General features: G+C 48.7%; 1 protein-coding gene across 2 annotated transcripts in view; it reads right to left on the bottom strand.

Moving 5' to 3' along the window:
• Window positions 1-1,514: 1,514 nt before the first annotated feature.
• Window positions 1,515-18,954, bottom strand: part of LOC114695283 (beta-galactosidase-1-like protein 2) — a 66,593-nt gene continuing 49,153 nt past the window's right edge. For both annotated transcript variants that reach the window (XM_037207662.1, XM_028872578.2), the window contains 13 exons: window positions 16,686-16,767; window positions 12,675-12,745; window positions 9,686-9,770; window positions 8,377-8,514; window positions 7,725-7,805; window positions 7,135-7,241; window positions 6,450-6,590; window positions 6,073-6,144; window positions 5,762-5,840; window positions 3,968-4,055; window positions 3,520-3,631; window positions 3,000-3,116; window positions 1,515-2,650 (listed from right to left, as the gene is read on the bottom strand). In XM_037207662.1, coding sequence (XP_037063557.1) covers window positions 2,564-2,650; window positions 3,000-3,116; window positions 3,520-3,631; window positions 3,968-4,055; window positions 5,762-5,840; window positions 6,073-6,144; window positions 6,450-6,590; window positions 7,135-7,241; window positions 7,725-7,805; window positions 8,377-8,514; window positions 9,686-9,770; window positions 12,675-12,745; window positions 16,686-16,767 — 1,260 coding nt within the window. In that variant the 3' untranslated portion in view covers window positions 1,515-2,563. The remainder of the gene's footprint in view (window positions 2,651-2,999; window positions 3,117-3,519; window positions 3,632-3,967; window positions 4,056-5,761; window positions 5,841-6,072; window positions 6,145-6,449; window positions 6,591-7,134; window positions 7,242-7,724; window positions 7,806-8,376; window positions 8,515-9,685; window positions 9,771-12,674; window positions 12,746-16,685; window positions 16,768-18,954) is intronic.

Below are 18,954 nucleotides of genomic sequence, written 5' to 3'. Positions count from 1 at the left end.
CTGTGCCCCCACACAGTGAGTAGACACAAAGAATGAGTGAGCACAGTCTCAGGGCATTTGGATGCTGGTAAAGGAGAGGTACTCTGGAGGGACAGAGATGGGGGTACATGGTACACAGGATCTGGATAAACTAGTCAACTCTGGAGAGCTAAGGTCAGCCGACACATGCTGGGGAAGTAGAGAAGAGGATTGCTACAGAAAGACCTTATCTTGACAAGCCCAATACATACCTGATCGTGTATGCATAAAACTGTAACGCAGAATTCTTCACTCCCTTACAGAAGGATGCTACGTAAGATTCCTTTCTATTCGGATTGCCTGTCACACAGCCCTGCTTAATACAGCTTTGTAGAAACCCGCTCTTATGTAATGCAAGACACAGTGACACTGTGACACGGCTCTCTGGCACTGGCTCTCCTCAAGCAGCCCTGGACTCATCTGCATCTTAGCTGGATGCGTGATGTCCCCAGACATCGCAGAAAGAACTGGCGAGGGTGGGTCAAATTGGGGCTTGGTCTGTCTTGCTCTTCAGGCACCGTCCGCAACCTGCACTTTAAAAAGCCTCCTTTGACAGGCCAGCAAGATGGGTCAGTGGGTAAAGATATTGTTCCCCAGGACCCACAAGGAGGTTGCCCTCCGACCATTCGTACTGCGTGGCATGCGTGCGCGCGCGCGCGCACACACACACACACACACACACACGCACACACACACACACACCAAATAATTGCCATGTGATTTTATTTTAAAACTTTAAAACAAATAAAGGCTCTTTAAAAAAAAAAAAAAAAAAAAAAAAAGCTTCCTGTGAGTTGGGCACAGGAAGCAACTCTATAATCTCAGAGTTCTTAGGAAGATAAAGCAGGAGAACTGAAAGTTCAAGGCCAGCCTGGGCTACATAACATGACCCCTAAAAAAGAGAGTGAGAAAGAGAAAAAAGACTCAGTTTCTCAGACCCAGTGGGACATGGGCTGTGCCCCCACGACCACCCACCAATAAGTCAGCTGAGCTCTTAGCTCACTGGCTGCACACCAGATCTCACATCTTGACTTCAGCACAAACCCTGTGCCCAGCCACACCCAGGGAGCCAGCCTCCTGATCTGTGAACCTCCCATTCACCCTACTCTTGCCCAGCCCATCTTCACTGGGCTTCTCTATGGACACTGTGCTCATAGATGTGTGTGACTGAATTTATTGGATTTTCACTATTATTGAAGGTAACCAGCTTGGAGAAGTACATATCAGATATAATTTATGAAGAAAGACTATCTCCTATAGCTAACTTATATAGTGTGTTTTTGGCTTTCTAGAATGTTCTTAGGCCACCAAGCATGAGACTGGACTGCTCTTAATGCAATGACATTTCAAGGAAAATTGGAATCAGGAAAGGTGATAAGAAGTCAGGGACATGTGCCATCTACCAGCTGGGTACCATCAGTGTCTGGATCCTTATGGGTCACCTTCTCCTATGGCTTAGACTGGCACAGACAAGCTAGAGACATCCACAAAGAAGATTTGCTTCAAATCTCTTGATTTATTGCAGTTTAGGGTGGCAAGCCCAAACCAAGCCATTGCACTTGATCCCTAGAACAAGAGCCTTCAATCTGGGCTGAGCCGACAGGACAGAGGGCGGGCTGCCCTCCCCCCTCCCTGCTGCTTTGTCAGGAGGGGGAAGGAGAGTGCTCAAAAAAAATCAGCTGAGCTGGGGACGAGGCCTGTGCTAGACCTGTGGCCTTGTAGCTAACCCCAAATTCTTCTGTGGGGCCGGGGTTAGCTGCCCAGTGCCACTCAGCTGAGCCTTCTGCCACTCCCTTCCAGAGAACATGGATATGAGGCGGCTTCTGCTAAAATCCCCAGCTCCTCACCTGGTGAGGCTCTTCCTCCCTGGGGACACTCCTCCTCACTCAGGACAAGAGCAAATGCTCTCTTAGGAAGATCAGTACTGAGCATATCTATTTCTCCTAAGCTCAGCTTATCCACTGATTAAATGTCATGGGACAGAATGAAAAGGAAAAGATGTATGTTTCTTCCAGAACCCCAGAAATAGCTGGAGGAAAGTCAAAAAATAAAATCAAGTTGACTCAAGTAAGACAGGCTTCCTCTTTGCTCTACAAACAATGGCAACCCCACAAAGTCAGGAGCACAAAGCAGCTCTATCGGATGTGGCCATGCCCTGCCAGGAATGTCCAAAAAGCCTACCCGTATCCAGCAGGTTGGCCTGGTGAGGCTTTCACTTCCAGAAGAGGGCAGCACGCACCCTGCTTCAGCACCTTCTTTGAAAGTGCTACAACTACGTACTATCCTCGGAGACAGCTCATGGCCTCCCCTGAAAGATCAGGGGAGCAGAAAGGGACCCAACCACAAAACCAGGAGAGAAGCCATCTCATTTTGAGGGTATCCCAGACAACACTACCCCATCTTCTCTTCAGTCCCCTCAGGTTTAGGATTTTGGACTGAGTTGACGATAGTCCTTCACTCCCGGAGGTTGCTAGTTATGAAGGCTCTCCTGTAGGAGAGGAGGCAAGGAAGCTGCCCGCCACAGCAGGAAGGCTGGGACCGCTGCTCAGTTAACATACTGGTTCCTGCCCAGGTAGGGGGTATCGGTAGACTGTACCACGGAACCTGCCATTGTCTCCTCGAAAATGATGACCTGTGGGAAACAAGGGCTGGGCTGTGAGGTCTAGCCTGTAGACAGATGAGAGCACTATGAGACAGCAGGACTGGAAGGAAGGAAGGACAGGAGGAGGAAGGAAGGAGGAGGGAGGGAGGGAGGAGGGAGGGAGGGAGGAGAGGAAGGAAGGGGGAATGAGGGTGGAAGGAGACAGTGAGGGGTGAGTGCATTCTCCATCACCAAGGAAAGGGGAAGAAGAGGCTGGCTGCAACACCCACCCTCTCCTACTCCCTGGCCAAGCATTTCAGGGGTAGAGAAGCAGTTTGCTAGTAGGGAGAACGGGGATGGGAAGAGGAGGAAAAGGGACAGAGCCTCGAACGACTCCCACCTTGTTGAGTCCTTTGTCCAGCCAGACACCTGGGAGGTAGAGAGTCTCTTGAGGTCCTATGTTCCAGTAGCGGCCAAGGTTTTTATCATTGACGAATACAACTCCCTTCACCCAGCCCTTGAAATAAAACAGGGAAGGTCTTGCTTTACTACAAGAGCCCCAAAGGTGAAGCCACACCAGAAACAGACACAGTGAGATACAGGCCATGTTCCTGAGAGACCACACTGAACCAACATTTGACATCCATGTAGGTCAACCCAACATACTGCGGTGAGCCTCCCAGTCAGGGTGGTCAGCCCCAGACTGTCCATAGGAACCCACACACTGACAAGTACCACAGGTGGCTCTGCTCTGAGCCCACTCCTGCCACAGAGAAGTGGCAGGGTTCCTATCATATGGGGCAACATAGAAAGACAAGGAGGCCTCTGGGCCCAGGTGTTACAGAGAACTCCATTCAAGCCAACTGGGCTCAGAGCCCCAAGAAAATGGGAGAGCAGGGAAGGAAAGGGGTCCTACGAACCTCTAGCTTCAGAAATGTGTCAGAGGGGTAAATGCCAACTGACAAGGCACCCAGGAAGAAAGCAGGAAAGGTGGGTTCTTTGGGAATCATACTCCACTTGTCCGCGATGAACCTAAGGACAGATGTAAGCAGGAGAAGGACAAAAGGACCATCTCACATCTGCTCCCAGACCTGCATCTAATTCCTAAGGCACATCCCTTCCCCCAGCAAGGCTGGAAGCCATCACACACACCCCACCAGGTCACAGAATGGCAGCAAGATAGAAAGATGGGCATTTCCCAGTCTGGAAACAAGGTCCAGTGCTGTCTCTATCCGTCACCTTAGGTAGGTTGCTTTGGCCTCTGGGTCTGATTATAACTCTGCAGGATCCTGGCAGGGAGGTCAGGGTACCCCTGGCTCTTGCTACCTATTAGCTATGACCTCATATACCAGACTCACAGGGACCCACCTCTGAAAGAACTTCTTTGTCATATCCAGGCTGTAGATTTTGAAGTTTTTCAGAGGATTATTATTCAGATAGAGATTTCCAATTAAACCTGGAGGAAAGGGGCAAAGAAAGATGAACAAGGCCCAAATCAGGAGACAGGTGGCAGGGCTGCAGCCAAGGCTGTGGAGACCTCCAGGAAAAATGAAGCACGGATTTTTCCCAAAGCATATGCTGCCTAAGGAATTTTCCTCTTGGACTAAAGCCTCCCTGGAGATGTCAAAAAAGTGGCAATAAACAAGAGCACCGCTTGTCAAGCCCTAGGATTTGTCACAAAGCGCAGTGCATCCGAGGACAGTGACAAAGCTGAGGTGTCCGTGTGTAACATCTGGCTTCTGGCCTCTTTCAGCAGGGCAGTGTGGCTCAGTGGTGACAGAGAGCCTAAACTTTGTGGTCTCCTGAGGGTCACCGACTAAGAGACCTGGTCACTCGGCCAGAAACTCTCCACACAACCTAAGGTTAGACAGATGATAACATCACGAAGGTGTCCAGCAGTAAGCAGCTGCATACCTGAACAGTGGCTGCCCAGCACCTTAAGGGTGAAGACAGCTGTTCCTGGAGCAGCCTCCATGGCAGGGACAAGCGTGAGAGCGCATGTATTTCTGGAGGGAAGGCCTGCGGACTGCAAACACTGAACTGGCCAAGAGGGCAGAGTCTACAGATGGTCAGAGCACACTCAATCAAGATTCTGGGAAATAAAGACTGGGACAGTCTGACAGGTCTTTCTAACTCCACAACAAAGAGGTAAGATAGGTCCAGAGAAGGAAGACTAAGGAAGACGCTAAGGCCTGTGGAGAAATCCTGGAGAACTGCTGAGGGTCTGGGATGGCAGCCTAGATGGTGCTACTTTGTTATGTGGCACTACAAGGATGCTGCTAGATGGTGCATAGTAACTAACTTGAGGTTCTTCTGCAGAGGAAACCCCAAGGGCTGAGGCCACATCACTTTCTGGGCACGTGCAAGAGGCTTTCAGCTGACATCCTGACCAGGAAAGAGAGGTGATAGCTCCCTCCACCACAAATGCAGAGGAAGGAAAGAGAAAGGAGATGTCACCAACCTCCTCAGCATAGGAAGATCTTATTTTAACTTAGTTCCCTTCTTAGACTGCATTACAAACTACCCACATATAAACAGACAGGGAAAAGAAAGGGACTACAGTCTAACGATTCAGAAAGCCAGGGGCATGGGCAAGTGTCCTGGAGGGTACTCCTGGAGGGTCATGACAACAAACTGCAGTCTGCTCATTGCATGCCTGGCTTCCTCCTGAGCCCAGAGCACTGCCTATGAGTTTTCCTGAGAGAGATGAAGAACGGAATTTCAGTGTTAAGGCCCAAGAAGGCATGCATTCTGTTCTTTCAAGGACTCCAGGAGACTTCCTTTCCTTGCTCCTTACCCACAGCCCTGCAAGCAGAGAGGCCCACCCCCACCAAAGTAGAGTCCGGTATAAAGCTTGAGAGGCCAGCTCGGGGCACACACGAGAACTATACAGTTATGAAGCACTAAAGGGTAAGTGTCCAAACCCTCCTGACCCACTCACCAGGACTTATATGCAGGTAAACCAGGCACCATGCCCCTTCAATAAACCTCCATGAACCATTGTCTTGCAGTGGGGTCCACAGTCCACCTCCCTGCAACAGGCCTCCATCAACCACCTCCCTGAAAGGGTCCCCAGGGGCCTCTCGATGTAACTGATGGCAAACAGATAAACAAGCCTGAAGAGTGAAGACAGCTCTTCTCCTGGTCTATCCGAGGACCCACCTTTGCGCTGAGTGTCAATATTATTCCCGTAGTTGACTCGCCCACGATTTTCCACCAAGATCCTCAGTATGGTGTAACCCTGTCAGGAACACAGTGGCCAGTTATCATTGCCTGACAATCCAGCTACACCTGGGGACCTCTGTGTTCCCCAGTGCTTCTCTGCGCTCTGAGAATGGGACCCAACAGGTCAGAAAGGTAGGCGTGCCCTTCTCTTTCCAGCTTTTAATTAAGGAGCCTCCTGGCTTCCTGATCTCCCCCTTTGACTCCAGTCCAGTTTCCTAGCCATCACCCAGCTCCCTAGGGTAACAAACCTGGGTCAAGGGGATAGTAATCTTCGTTGTTTTATAGTCCAAGAATCCTATGGATACTTTGTTCAAAAAGACCTGCCAAAGTGAGCAGATGAAAATCATGGTCAATGGGAGGAAGATAAGAGGGGCCTCTGCTAAACAAACAAACAAAAAAAAAAAAACAAAACCAAGGACCACTGAGGGGCCTTATGAAGGTGCTGGGCAGGTGTGGAGGAAAGAGAGCATCACAGCTAGGAGGGAAAGACTATGTACAATCTCCAGCGAATGCAGACAGCCAATTTTACACACTGGCAGCCGCTGGCTGTGAGGCGGAGAATAAGGTATGTACTGCCATGCCTTGTCACTACAAAGTCCTGGGAGTTCAGAGGAAATGCTCCTACCTGTCCCCTGTCACGCACAAGGCCACTGAGGACTCCAGATGAAAAGATGGTGGTCTCATACAGAACATACCCAAAGGCCTGCCCATTTCCGTTGTTGACTGGCAGGTTCTCCATGTTGACGGGAATCTCAGACGTGAATGGCTACATAAGAAGACACAAGCAAGCACAGGAGCCAGGCTGTTCCTAACTCTAAGACTTCACATGAGCAGCGAGTGACAGGATGCAAGGTTTCTCCAGCCTTTTTCCTATTCCACCTTCTTACTAGCTTAAACTTAAAATGGCTCATTAGAGTCACAGAAATAAGGTCAACAGGAAAAGGGAGATTTCACTAGAGTCCTACAATCTACTGGAATCTTTAAACCACTATCATGTCGGCATCACAAAAGAATGAATGATAGCAGGTACCCTCTCTCCTCTCCACAGGGGAAGGATCATCCCTTCCTCCTCTCCTCACTCATGGCCCAGCCCTGCCCCTGAGGCTAAAGGAGGGGGCACCAAGTTCAAGCTCTTCTATTCCTTCCCAATTCCCACTCCAGCACCACTGTATTCTCTTCACTCAGTTCTCTGGGTGGGAAGAGATCTCAAGGCCACTGAGTGGCTTTGCTCATCCCAGAACCCCATTTGGAAAGTCCCTGGGTCATGTCTGCTTGGCAACTATCCCTGACGCCCAGCCTGCAGCACTTACGTCATCCATGAACAGGATAGCATCCCACAGTGAGAGGTAGAAAGATGGCCTCATTGGCTCATAGATCATCTTAAGAATGAGCTCAGGTGGAGGAGGTGGAGGGATACCTGCAACAGGAACCATGGCCCTCCCTTAAAGACTCAATCGTCACTGCATCCTGCAGCCTCACACCCACAGTCCAATGTACACCTTCCATCTGGACACCAATATCAACCACAGGCCCCATTCAGTGCTGGGGCTACTCTAGAACATGAGGCGTGGACCAGGACAGGGAGTTCTCGTGTCTTCTATATGTCATAAAGAGGCTTCATCTGAGTCAAATACAAGAAGCACAGCATGATGAAAATAGTCTCTCAAACTTTCTGTGTCTAGAATGTTTGTTTGTTTTTGGCAGTGCTCAGGGTGGAACACAGGGCCTTCTGCATGCTAGGCAAGAGTTCTACCACTGAGCCACATTCCTAGTAGTCTAGAACATTCTTGAATATGGATCAGCTAGAGTTGAGGCAGGAGAGCAAGACAGCAGAAACTCTAAGGCCTCATGGCAAAAGCATTCACCCAAGTGGATATTTGAATCTGCTGCCTGTTTGTACCTGAGATGGTTCCGAAGAGTTGCCGAAGCTTGGTGTATTTGGCAGTATAATCTCCAGCCTCTGTCAGTATGGCATCATAGTCTGCAAGACACCCAGTGACCTTTCACAGTCTCTCCTGTCCCCAAAACAGCGCAAAGGGATGAAAAAGAAAAAAGAAGAAAGGAGGGGAACAGAGTCCTCAAACCAGCAATTTTGGAGAAAAATACCTTTATTGTGAATCATTCAGTCAAAATATGGTAGGTACTAAATACTACAAAAGTACCCAGGAGCACAGCATGATCCTCAATTTTTACTGTAAGTGGATACAACAGAGCATCTCCTCTGCTCCTGGTGAACTCAGTCAGAAGGAGGCAGGCCAAGATCACACCTTCTCAAGGGTCTGAGAAGGAGGAAGGCTATCTCCATCCCTGTCTCTCTAGGTTTGCCTCCCTCCCCAGGTCCTCGAAAGAGATCCCTCAACAGAGCAAGCCATTCACAGGCACCTACTGCCCTATACGTTTCGAGGTGATAGTCAGACAAAGCCTATAACACTCCCTGGACATTATATAGCCAAAGACGCGAAAGGAGCTGGAAACTGTCTCTAAAGGACTCTCCATCAAAAGCACCAGCCCTACACTGGGAAGGAACAGGGAGAACCAGTGGGGATACTTGCCATAGCTGGTGACATCGGCCTTGTAGTCATTAAAATGCATAGCTCCGTTTATGAAGCCAAAATTTGTGCCTCCGTGGAACATGTACAAGTTGATGGAGGAGCCGGCTTTGGTGATAGCAGACACTGTCTGCAAGACCTCTTCAAGGAAAGCAAGGAGGAGCAATGTTTAAAATGAATCAGAGCATAAGGGAAGCCCCAGTGAGGCCTCTTGGTTCCCTCACATCCCAATCCCTACCATTTCATCACTGGGTCATTCAGTTTTCCCTGGACAATCTGTAGCCATTAGGCTGTTTCTACACTACCAGCTGGCATCTTACCCAGTGGCTGCTCTCTGAAATGCAAAATAGGTGGGACCCCATTACACAATAGTCCTGCCTATATCCCAAAGTCCTCCCTTAACTAGGAAATGAGTCAATGATATGCAAAGAGAGTACCAGACAACAAAATATAAGGCCAATTAATATATATTTGTATGACATATCCAGTAAATGCAAACTCAATACTGACCTAGTGAACTGGCAAATTTTTAAAAAATCATTTTAATACTCAGTACTGATGAATCTGTAGGAAATGGGCACTTTCATTTAATAATAGCCAGTAGGCTGCTTTGTGAAGGGCAGTGATAAATACATATATTAAAACTACACCGATGTAGCAATCTATTCTTTATTATATGGATTTATGTGCCAAGTATACAAAACTAGATGTTCAGGGATGCTCACTTAAGTAGTGTTCAATTAACCAAACCCAAAACTAAGCAACCATCAGTAAGGAACTGGGTCACTGAATGGCGGTTTAGTCATCAATACAATGGGGCTCTTCAAATCCTTTAAGACAGTGATGCCCAGTTACTCCAAGCATTCCTATGTTCAGCAGTAGAGGATGTTGTGTGTGTGTGTGTGTGTGTGTGTGTGTGTGTGTGTGTGTGTGAAGACGTGATGAATCTATCTCTAGCTCTATCTGTCTGTTCATAGATGCAGCTACACTATGAGCTGCCTACACTGTTAAATACATCAAAATGCTTGATCTAGACTCCAGGACTTTATTTCTTCTTTAAACTTCCCTACATTTCTTAGATATTTGCAAACAAGCATGTTACTTTTCTAATTACAAAAACACAGAAAAGCAATGATGAAACTTGAAAGTGGTTATTTCAAGTCAAGACTCTGAAATACCAAGAGTTGAGTATGAACACAAATTATCTCAGGAACCTAGCATCCTACAACTCCATACACAAGGTCTGAGAACGTAAAACATTCTTACTCAGGGTAAACATACACATTAGATGTTGGCAAAACAAAATACTCACCAGAGGAATCCAAGATATTGTGGGGGCCACCCCATGAGTCAAACCACCCTGTCCAGTACTCCATCACCATCTTCGGTTGAATCCCCTGGGTACCACAAAATGAGAATTAGGCAGACTGTCTAATCAAAAGGGAAAGAGGGGCACCCATCTTGGAAGGAACCAGAGTACCTTTGTCCTCCCTGGACATCTACCCTTTGCCTGAGAGACTTGTAGGTGCACAGCATAGATGAAGATCATTCATCTCATCACCTGCTGGTATGTGGAAGAGGCTACCAGAGTTGATGTTTAATGTACTTTTTGAGGATGCATATGATGGGTGCTAGCAAGAAGACACAAGTATATGCTCAAACTAAGACTTCATCAGAATTTGCCAACTGCCTTGGGTGCCCTTTCCAACACTGGTTGTATTTCATTCTGGCTCAAGACAACATTCACCTATCCTCTACCAGGGAAGAAGAATGTCCTATTCTGAATGAGTACATCCGAGAGTCATACCACGGATGCAGACACACCAAAATGACTGCTTCCCCCAATCTGGAAGTCAGAGGCTTCAGAATGGGTCTTCTTTAAGTTCTGACTTAAACAACAGTTTATAAAACTAAACCAGAGGACCAGGTCCTGACAGAGCAGCTACTCACAGTGCAAGCTGTACGGCCGCACTCTGAATTCAGACCTTCCCAAAGATACTGAACAGGTCTTAACGGTCACTTCAGAACACTGGAGTGACATCGGCTTCCTCTGTGCACACAGAAGTCATTTGGGGACTATGCTCAGCCACACCATGTCTGCCAAAGCTGAGGGCACTTGGGTGGGTGTGAAAGACTCATTGGCTAAGATTTTATGCTCTGGGCCAGGAAGCATTCCTCCTTTATTCAGTGACAGCTGATTAAGTATCCTCTCTCAGGACTGGCCTGATATTTGAAACTGCATAAAGCAACAGAACATGTTTCAGAGAGATGGGGGTATACTTAATAGCCCATGGCATAGAAGGTACCAATTGTCTCTGGGTAAAAGCCAACATAGCCACAATAATTTTTTAGCAAGGTGGTAGCTTTGTTTTTCTTTACAAACTATCTACATCCCAAGATAGGCCATACTATGCACACATTTAAGTCACCCAAAAGGAGAGCCAGAGTGGAAGTCCTAAATCCCAACAACCTCCAGTGCCAATGGTGGGTTTGTTTGCTTAAGTTCTTCTGTGGTGTAGGGAGGGGAGTGAGTGTCTAGCATGGACCAAGCTATCTCACTCCAGAATGTGGTGCAACCAACCCCAAACTGACCATCTTCTGGGTGCTTTATCCATGTTCTGTCTGTTCGCTTGACCATGGATAGCTGTAACAGTAGCTAGCACTCATGCTCACTAGGAGAATTAGGTGAAATGATGCAAAGAAACAGGAAGTACTCAAAAATCTCTAGCATGAGTTATCTCCTCACTGGGCATACACATGAGGACTAATGAACACCCCAAAGTTAACCAGTGCTGGGGTCCAGAGTGTCCGTCCAATGAAGCCCATTAGACAGAACCACTCATTTAAGTAAGGGCAGATGTCAGGGACTATAACGGAGAGTCCTTCAGCGGTGCCATTCTGCTGATGGGACAGCCACAGCACTGACATGGCCAGTTTTCCAGGGACCAGCGCAGACACCTCCTTCCATCACAGTACCATGAGGTACTTTTCAAATAGTCCCTTAGTCAAGTCATTCTCATTAAACCTACTCAACTAAAAGAAGCAGAGAAACACAGAGAAGCCAAACAATGTGTCCGGAGTCCCACCACACAGTGACCAAGTGGATCCTAAGCAGCGCCCGGCATCTGCACTTCCCTTGGCAGCCCTCAACTGCAGCTCTGCCTAGCCCCTTTGAGACACTAGCTCACGAGTCTCTCTCCCCAGGTAGATTACAGACCCCACAAGGACAGAGGCCCTACAATCAGTCATGAAGTAAGACCGACCCGGCACCTCTACAGACAGAGAAAAGACCCGGGACATACTGGGGGAAAGAAAACAGGAAGAAAGGGTTCCACTTGAACCCAAACATGTACATGCATTATCCCTGCCCTCTGGGAAGTCTACCAGTGATCAGGCCTGCCCTCCTCCTAAGAGCCTTCCCACCCCTTTTGGGCACCATCGACACCAGGAAGAGTCACACCATACATATAATCTCACCTTACAAGGTACTTACTACCTGTCATTATGACTTCATGTGAGTGTACCTGAGGATACTGTCCCTACTCTGAAAGGTCACAGCTGGAACAAACAGTCTACTCCGTGGACCACAAGTCTGCCCACACCATTGGCCCACTATCCCCACAGGCATCTATCCACTGTCCATACATCAGTTTCACACTAGGACCATGGTGGAGATGCAACTGGTGGGGGCAAGTTGGGGCATTCACCCCCTTTGATAACCAGGCTGACATGTGCTTTCTGTTCTTCACATGGGATAGAGCGTGGCCCCACTCACATCTGTCTGTTTAGGAGAGACACACAAACTAGAGACATCAACTAGAATGGGGCTGTGTGTGACCATCAATGGGAAGAACCTGAAACACACCCAGAAACTCTCTCTGTCCAACTTGGAATCAACCAGGCCTCCTGCCCTATGAATAACAGAAACATTCTCCGTGCCAACGAGGCCCTAAAAGTTAAAGGAGGGTACCTTCTATGGTATGGGACAAAGAGGTGTCTTTTCTCTCTCGATCTCCCAAAGCAAAGCTGGGTCTTGCAGAGTCCATGAAAAACCAAAAGTTTCCAAAGGTGCCTTTCTCAACAGGACACAGCACACTTGGATGGCATCAGTCTACACAGCAAAACTTCAGAGCGGGGCTTCTACGCTGCTTCCCTCCCAGCCATGAAGCAATGTGGCATGAGCCAAGAGGCTGGGAGAGCTGAGAGTCCTCCCCCATCCCAGAACTCCGGGCACAGTGCAGGCATGTGGAATCCCCGCACTCAAACTAGAAGATCCATAGCACCCCTTGGGCCAGACCTACCTGGATAGATATGAGAACACTGTTTAGTTCCTTCAGCTCCTGTTGTGACTGTAAGTTGATGGTGGCCAGCACTAGGAAGGCAGTAGAGAAAGAAAAACAAAGCATAGTCTTGAAGCCACAAAGACTTTCTGAATTATCCAAATCTTCAATCCACCGGCATAAAAAAAAAAAATAGCTAGTATAGACGTTGTTTCCCACCTCCCATTAGAAGTTAGCTCCTGCAGGGCGGTGGTGGCGCATGCCTTTAATCCCAGCACTCGGGAGGCAGAGCAGGCGGATCACTGTGAGTTCGAGGCCAGCCTGGGCTACCAAGTGAGTTCCAGGAAAGGCACAAAGCTACACAGAGAAACCCTGTCTCGAAAAACCAAAAAAAAAAAAAAAAAAAGAAGTTAGCTCCTGTGATGTCAAAAGACTTGCCTATATTGTTATTTCTGGAAATTCCACTGCTCGATACAGAGTGGAGCCACACACTCTGCATCTGATTTTGACTGACTGTAATGTCTGCAAGCAGAGGAAAGGCTTCTCTGAACTACTGACACAGGAACCAGAGCCTGAGCTCTACGCTGTACTCCGAGTGCAACGGTAAAGCCTTTGTATACCGAGGGTAATGATCTCAATGAAGATTCATGTCTCATTTCTTGATAAGACTTCAGTCTACTCTATTCCACAATGTGCTTATTTTAAAATTTTAACCAGAATTTTATACAGCTTTCCATAAGCAAAATGCATGCTCAAGAAAAATGCTATGGCTGGCTGGTGGCTATGACCTTGCCACAGTCACAGCCAGCTGTAGAACTTGACTCCAAGGACCCTTACCTGACTGTCCACCTGAATGGCCAGTTGCAGATAAACGGGCTTAGGAGTGACTAAGACAGGCCGGCCCCAGCTACCATCTAGGATATCAGGCCACTGTGACCAGTGAAGGAGATAAAGCTAAGACTCTGAAGATACAGAAACTTCCCTCACGGTCCACAATCTGTGAGCAGCAGAGCAGGGCTGCAGACTCAGGACCCTTCACACCAGGACATTGTGCTGCAATGTCACTGCCTTCTAGTAACCCACAGGGGAAGATCCTCCAACTAGAACCCTCCCTGCCTAAAGTTAGCCACGCCTTTCGGGAAGCCTGTTTAACTGGGAAATCCCAAAGGCAGCCCAATGCACAGGGCTAGCTGAACACACACAGCCAGGTCGTGTCATCCTGACGCTTTATCAAATTCAAGAAAGGGGAGAGACAATGGCTGCAAGGAGTGAGAGTGCAGAAGGGGTGTGAGCGCGGGAGGGGCGTGAACACAGAAGAGGTGTGAGCCCAGGAGTGGAAGGAAGGCAGACCGGAGGGGATTTCTGGGCAAGGGCCTCCTAACATTCCTTGCATTTGTTCCTCAAATAGCTGTGCAAGAAGCCAGAGGTGGCTTCCATGGTGGCTTAAAAATGGTATCTCTAGACACTGACATTTGAGTTTCCTAATATTCACAGTCCTCACGGCACCATTTACCCCCACAGGGAAAGGCTCCTGCTCACTTCTTTTACCCGTCTTAAGAGCTTCATCCCCCCTCAAAAACTGGGCATAGTAGTAACAGAAAGTCAGGGCACGCAGAACTAAGAAGAGGAACATTTAAGATGTTTACAAACAAGGGAGGCATAGGATGGGAGCTAAGGAGGTCTCTGTTAAGACATTTGCTAGGAGAGCTGGGGAGTGATAAGGATGGGCCCCATGTGCACGACGAGCTTGTAATCCCATTATCTCATCACTCAGGAGGCCAAGGCAGAAGGATCAGGAGTTTGAGGACAGCCTGAACTACAAAGTAAAAAAAGAGAAGGCAGGGGGGTGGAGAGAGAGGGAGATCTGAGATGAAAAGCAAAGCAAATGGGATCGTGACTCCACTGGAGGTGAGAACTTCGCACTGACTAGTCACCTGATTCACATGCTGCAGAGCAGCACACCCCACCCAGCAGACCTGAAAGCCGCACCCGCAAGAAACGGAAGGTGTGTGAGACCAAGGTAACCCCAGCCGTCCACAGAAACAGGAGGACAGCTCCAGAACCCTAAGTCAGTAGACATAGAGTCGCATCACGTGTGCAGGCTGTATAGACACAGGAAGGCGAGAGTTGAAAGAAAAGATAGGGTTCGAGATGGCTGTTTCTGGGGAATGAGCTGAGGAGGAAAGTGTATTTCTTGATAAGTATCCTTTTTATTATTTTACTTGTAGGCCATATGAATGAATGCTTTAACTTTTTAAATTAAAAACCATCATTCCAGACAGCAGTAATCTGTGCCCAAGGGTTGGAGCCTGCAGGAGAGGATGGGTGGGAATGGAGAGAGCATCTTCCAAAGCCTTTATAGACTGTCTCATACCCCATGACCCCATCACATGGGCCTTGGTAGCAAACATGAGTAGACAGTGCCACCTTGTGGAACTAACAGGAATCACTACTGATCTTTGTCACAACCAAAGAGAATGTCTTTTCATTCCCGTGCTTGCTGTAGATAAGAGCCTTTCCCTCTCCATCTACTCAGCGGTCATTCCCAGAGGCAACCGTGCCAGGTACTGTGGAAGGGATATCACATTAAAAGTCACTATCTACAAACAGGTCAGTCTACAGAAGGAAATATAAAAGGGACAGAATAGACGTGAGGAGGTGCTAAGGCAGAGAAGCACAGCACGGAGGCCCACAAGAGGAATCACCGTAATGGACAAGAGGGTTCTTCAACCTCTTTGAGCATGAACCATGGATGAGCGCATGTTCAAGCACAGGCCATACAAGACAGCCCCAGGCCCATAGAGCTCACTACGGCTGTGAGACAGAGGAGTAAGTTAAGCTGTCTACTCCAAAGGTTATAAGGCAAAATGACAGTGGGCTGAGTCTTGTGAAGGGGTGCATGGTCTAACAGGATGCTCAGGGAAAAAAAACTCGCTGCAAAGACCACCTGGGAGGCAAGCCATGCAGATTCCCAAAAGGTCTGCAGAGCCTCCGAATCTGGGGGTGTTCTGTGCACTTGAGAAACACAGCGGGAGCCAGGAGGGTAGAACAGAGTGGGAAGGGGTACACACCTAGAGAGCAGCTCAGTCACGTGTGTGGCAACTGTGAGGCATGCTGCCAGGGTGCATTCAGGGTCATGTGCGGGGCTATGGAAGCAGGCGGTGGAGAAGGGCTGTGGGAGGGACGCGTGGGGAGGGGCATTCGGGGGTTGCTGGGTGGGGAGCCCATGCAGCTATTCTCAGAGATGTGCTTCTCCCTCTTTCCATGGAGTACTTGGAGCTCAAGCAGTATGACAAGATGATCTGGGCTGCATGCTTGTCTGTTAGAGAATAGGTAGTCTCCGAGATACGTGCAGTCTTGGCTGGCCTGGAACTAACTCTGTGGCCTGGACTGGCTTCAAACTCATGACCCTCCTGCCTTCACTTCCCCAGTGCTGGGATTGCAGGTGCGTGCCCCAGGCCTGACTCCTGGGCTGCATTCTCAAAGGTGGGCACAAATTGCTGTATTAAGAAGGGCTGGCTGGAGGGACCAGGGAAATACCGCGGCATTGCAGGTTCGTAGGGAGGCGACCGCTGAGGTGCCGAAACACATCTGAGTTCCGGATATATTTTGAAGAGAAGAGTAAAGATAAAAGGATGCACCAGTGGCTGCTATGTCGGGCAGGAGAGGGCTGAGAATAACTGCAAAGTCTGATGCAACTGAGGGGAAATGGAGCTGCAATTTCCCCATAAAAGGAAACCTGCCAATGGGGGCAGCCACCTGTAGCACTGTGAGTGCCCTATGTGCTCGGCAGGAACAGTGGCCAGATACAGCTGCTCAGGTACTTGGGTGTTTGGAAGATCTGTGGTAGGGCGTTTGTTAAAAAGAAGAGAAAGGGGCCACGGGAGGTGCTGTGGACCCTAGTACCCCTGCGGCCCAGCCTGCCCAGCCCTGCGCTGTGCGCCCCAGGCACCGGGGAAACTCCTGCTTTTATCTCGGACCATGGCCAGGGGACTGTGCAGAAGAGCCAAGCAGGCAGCCTCCTTCAGGTACCTCCATCCACCACTCCCTTTTGCAGGCCATCTTTGTTGTCTGAGGTCAGGAGCATCTCTATAATGCCACGGTCTTCCAAGGCCTGTTTGGGGAATGAAAGGCGAGTTAAACTCTGTCCTCGTCGCTCAGAGCTCCTCGGGGTCACTGCTGAAGCTGAGGTAGGCCCACAGAGCAAGAGAGAGAAACCTAGCCAACGTGCTTCTCTGCATGTTGTCTATGCCCACAATATTCAGCAAAGTTCCAGTCAGTGTTTGGTTTCCAAGTGTGTCCTTGCAGGGCATCAACGAAGCCACTGCTTGGGGAACAGAAGGATTCCTGCCACTCAGAATAACTGCTACCGCCAGACATTAGCCCGATGCTAAGCGCTTTCACTGTCTCCTTCGCTCTCCACAGCCAACAACTGAACAGCACAAAGTGTCAGAGAGGCTGAATGAAGCGAGGTCAGTTGCACAGGTCATGCGAGAGGTGGGGCTGAACTCTATTCACACGGGCTCCACTCTGGAACTTTGGACTCTAACGGTCCTACAAAGATGATTTAAAAAGACAAAAGTACATTGCAACTGAATTCCTCTGGAAACAGAGGGATAACATCTAACCCTAATGTGAGATCCCCAGTTCTGTAAAGACAGAATGGGCTCCAGGTCTCAGGGATGACAGGAGCTGGAGTATTTAACCCAGGAGGAATATCGGTGAGATGTCTATTAAAGGCCCTGGACCAACCTCCTTCAACTACCCAGCTAGCTCTCACTGACACAGAATTCAGTACCCTTAAATTTTACATGTATTAATTCTTTGATCTTGCCCTTTAAAGGCCAATTATTATTTCCTAAGTTCGGCCACTTGCCAAGCACAGAGCTCACACCCTCTCACAGAAGCCTTAGGAAATGGCATTCTGGCGTCCATTTTGCACATGATGAGAGTAGGACTCAGAAAGCTGAGGGGAGTCATGGCCAAGGTCATTCAATGCCAGTGGGATGCACATCTTGCCAACACCCCCAGGGGAAGTTGCATACAGTACAGGGGAGAATCCTCCCAAGAGCTTCAAGCAGGCAGAGCTCTGGGCACCGGGGAAGCATGGCTGTACAGACAAGGTTCCCTAAGGAGCTATTCTCTATTCCTGATGCTCCTCAGAGCTCTCCTCTTCAGCTGCTGGTAAACAACTGCTGGCGATGTCCCAGTGCTCCAGGGAGTCTGACCGAGGACTACAGCAAAAGAAACTCTCGAGTCTCTGCCCAGGACAGGCTTTTTTCTAGGCAACCCAAGACGAGGAAGATAGATGTGTGCTCTGTCCAGGATGTGGACAAGCACTTACCTTGCCCCTTTCCAACTTGAGGAATACCACCCTTCCAGGACAGCCTATATCCTACTAAGAGCTCTCCTCGTGTAAGAAGGAAGGGGCAAGAAGTCAGACTAGAAATTGGAATACTTAAGCTTCAGTCTCCAGTCTGTAGGAACAAAAGTAATTTCTAGGTAGAAAATTCAACTGGGGGTGATAGCAGTAGGTACACTGCCCAGACCATCCGAGCCAGAGCCATCGACCTCTAGTCAGACAGATCCAGAGAGTCCGTTTCTTATTTCCTCAGCTCCCACCATGGCCAGCCCTCCAGAGCACGCTGAAAGAAATGCCAATGACTCCATCAAAGGCACTTATTGGCAACTTCCTATCTACCTAGAACAGTACCAGGCCACCTGATTTCACATAACACAAAACAGGCAGGCTCTCTTTTAGCCCCACTTTGTAGAAGAGAAAAGGAAGCTTGGGAAATTAGGCATTTGTTCAAAGTCTCAGCTACCAAGTGGAAGAAAACAGATTTGAATGCCAGGCCCCTCTTCGGAGTCACACCCCCCCTCTCCCTGCCATCCTTCCCCATCATGCACATGAGTCGGCAGTTCTCGGCTGCCCCCTCTCTCTACAGTCAGAGGCCTGAGCACCATCCCAGAGAGCCTTAGAATGAGTATGGTATGTAGCTGGCCAGGGACTTTTGTTTACATTTCCTCAATAAAATCTATGTACAACCCCAAATCTGGCTATATGCTAGGATGAGGGAGACATCCCACAAAGCTTTCATCACCTCCACTTAATTAAGGTAATTCTTTTGTCCTTAGCCCCTGTGACACTATAGGAGCACTAAAAATATCACATTAAGCTCAATCGATAAAGGGTAAGGTAAGTGACAACTGTTGAAATGACCCGTGGAGAAAATTTCAGTGATCAAGAAGGTGGTGTTGGGAGGCATGGTGTATTAATTTCAGCAAAGTATTAGGGCAA

This window comes from Peromyscus leucopus, chromosome 7 (genome assembly GCF_004664715.2).
Source record: "Peromyscus leucopus breed LL Stock chromosome 7, UCI_PerLeu_2.1, whole genome shotgun sequence".
Taxonomy (NCBI): domain Eukaryota; kingdom Metazoa; phylum Chordata; class Mammalia; order Rodentia; family Cricetidae; genus Peromyscus; species Peromyscus leucopus.
The sequence above is the reverse complement of the archived record's forward strand: the minus strand, read 5'-3'. Positions and strand labels throughout refer to the sequence as shown.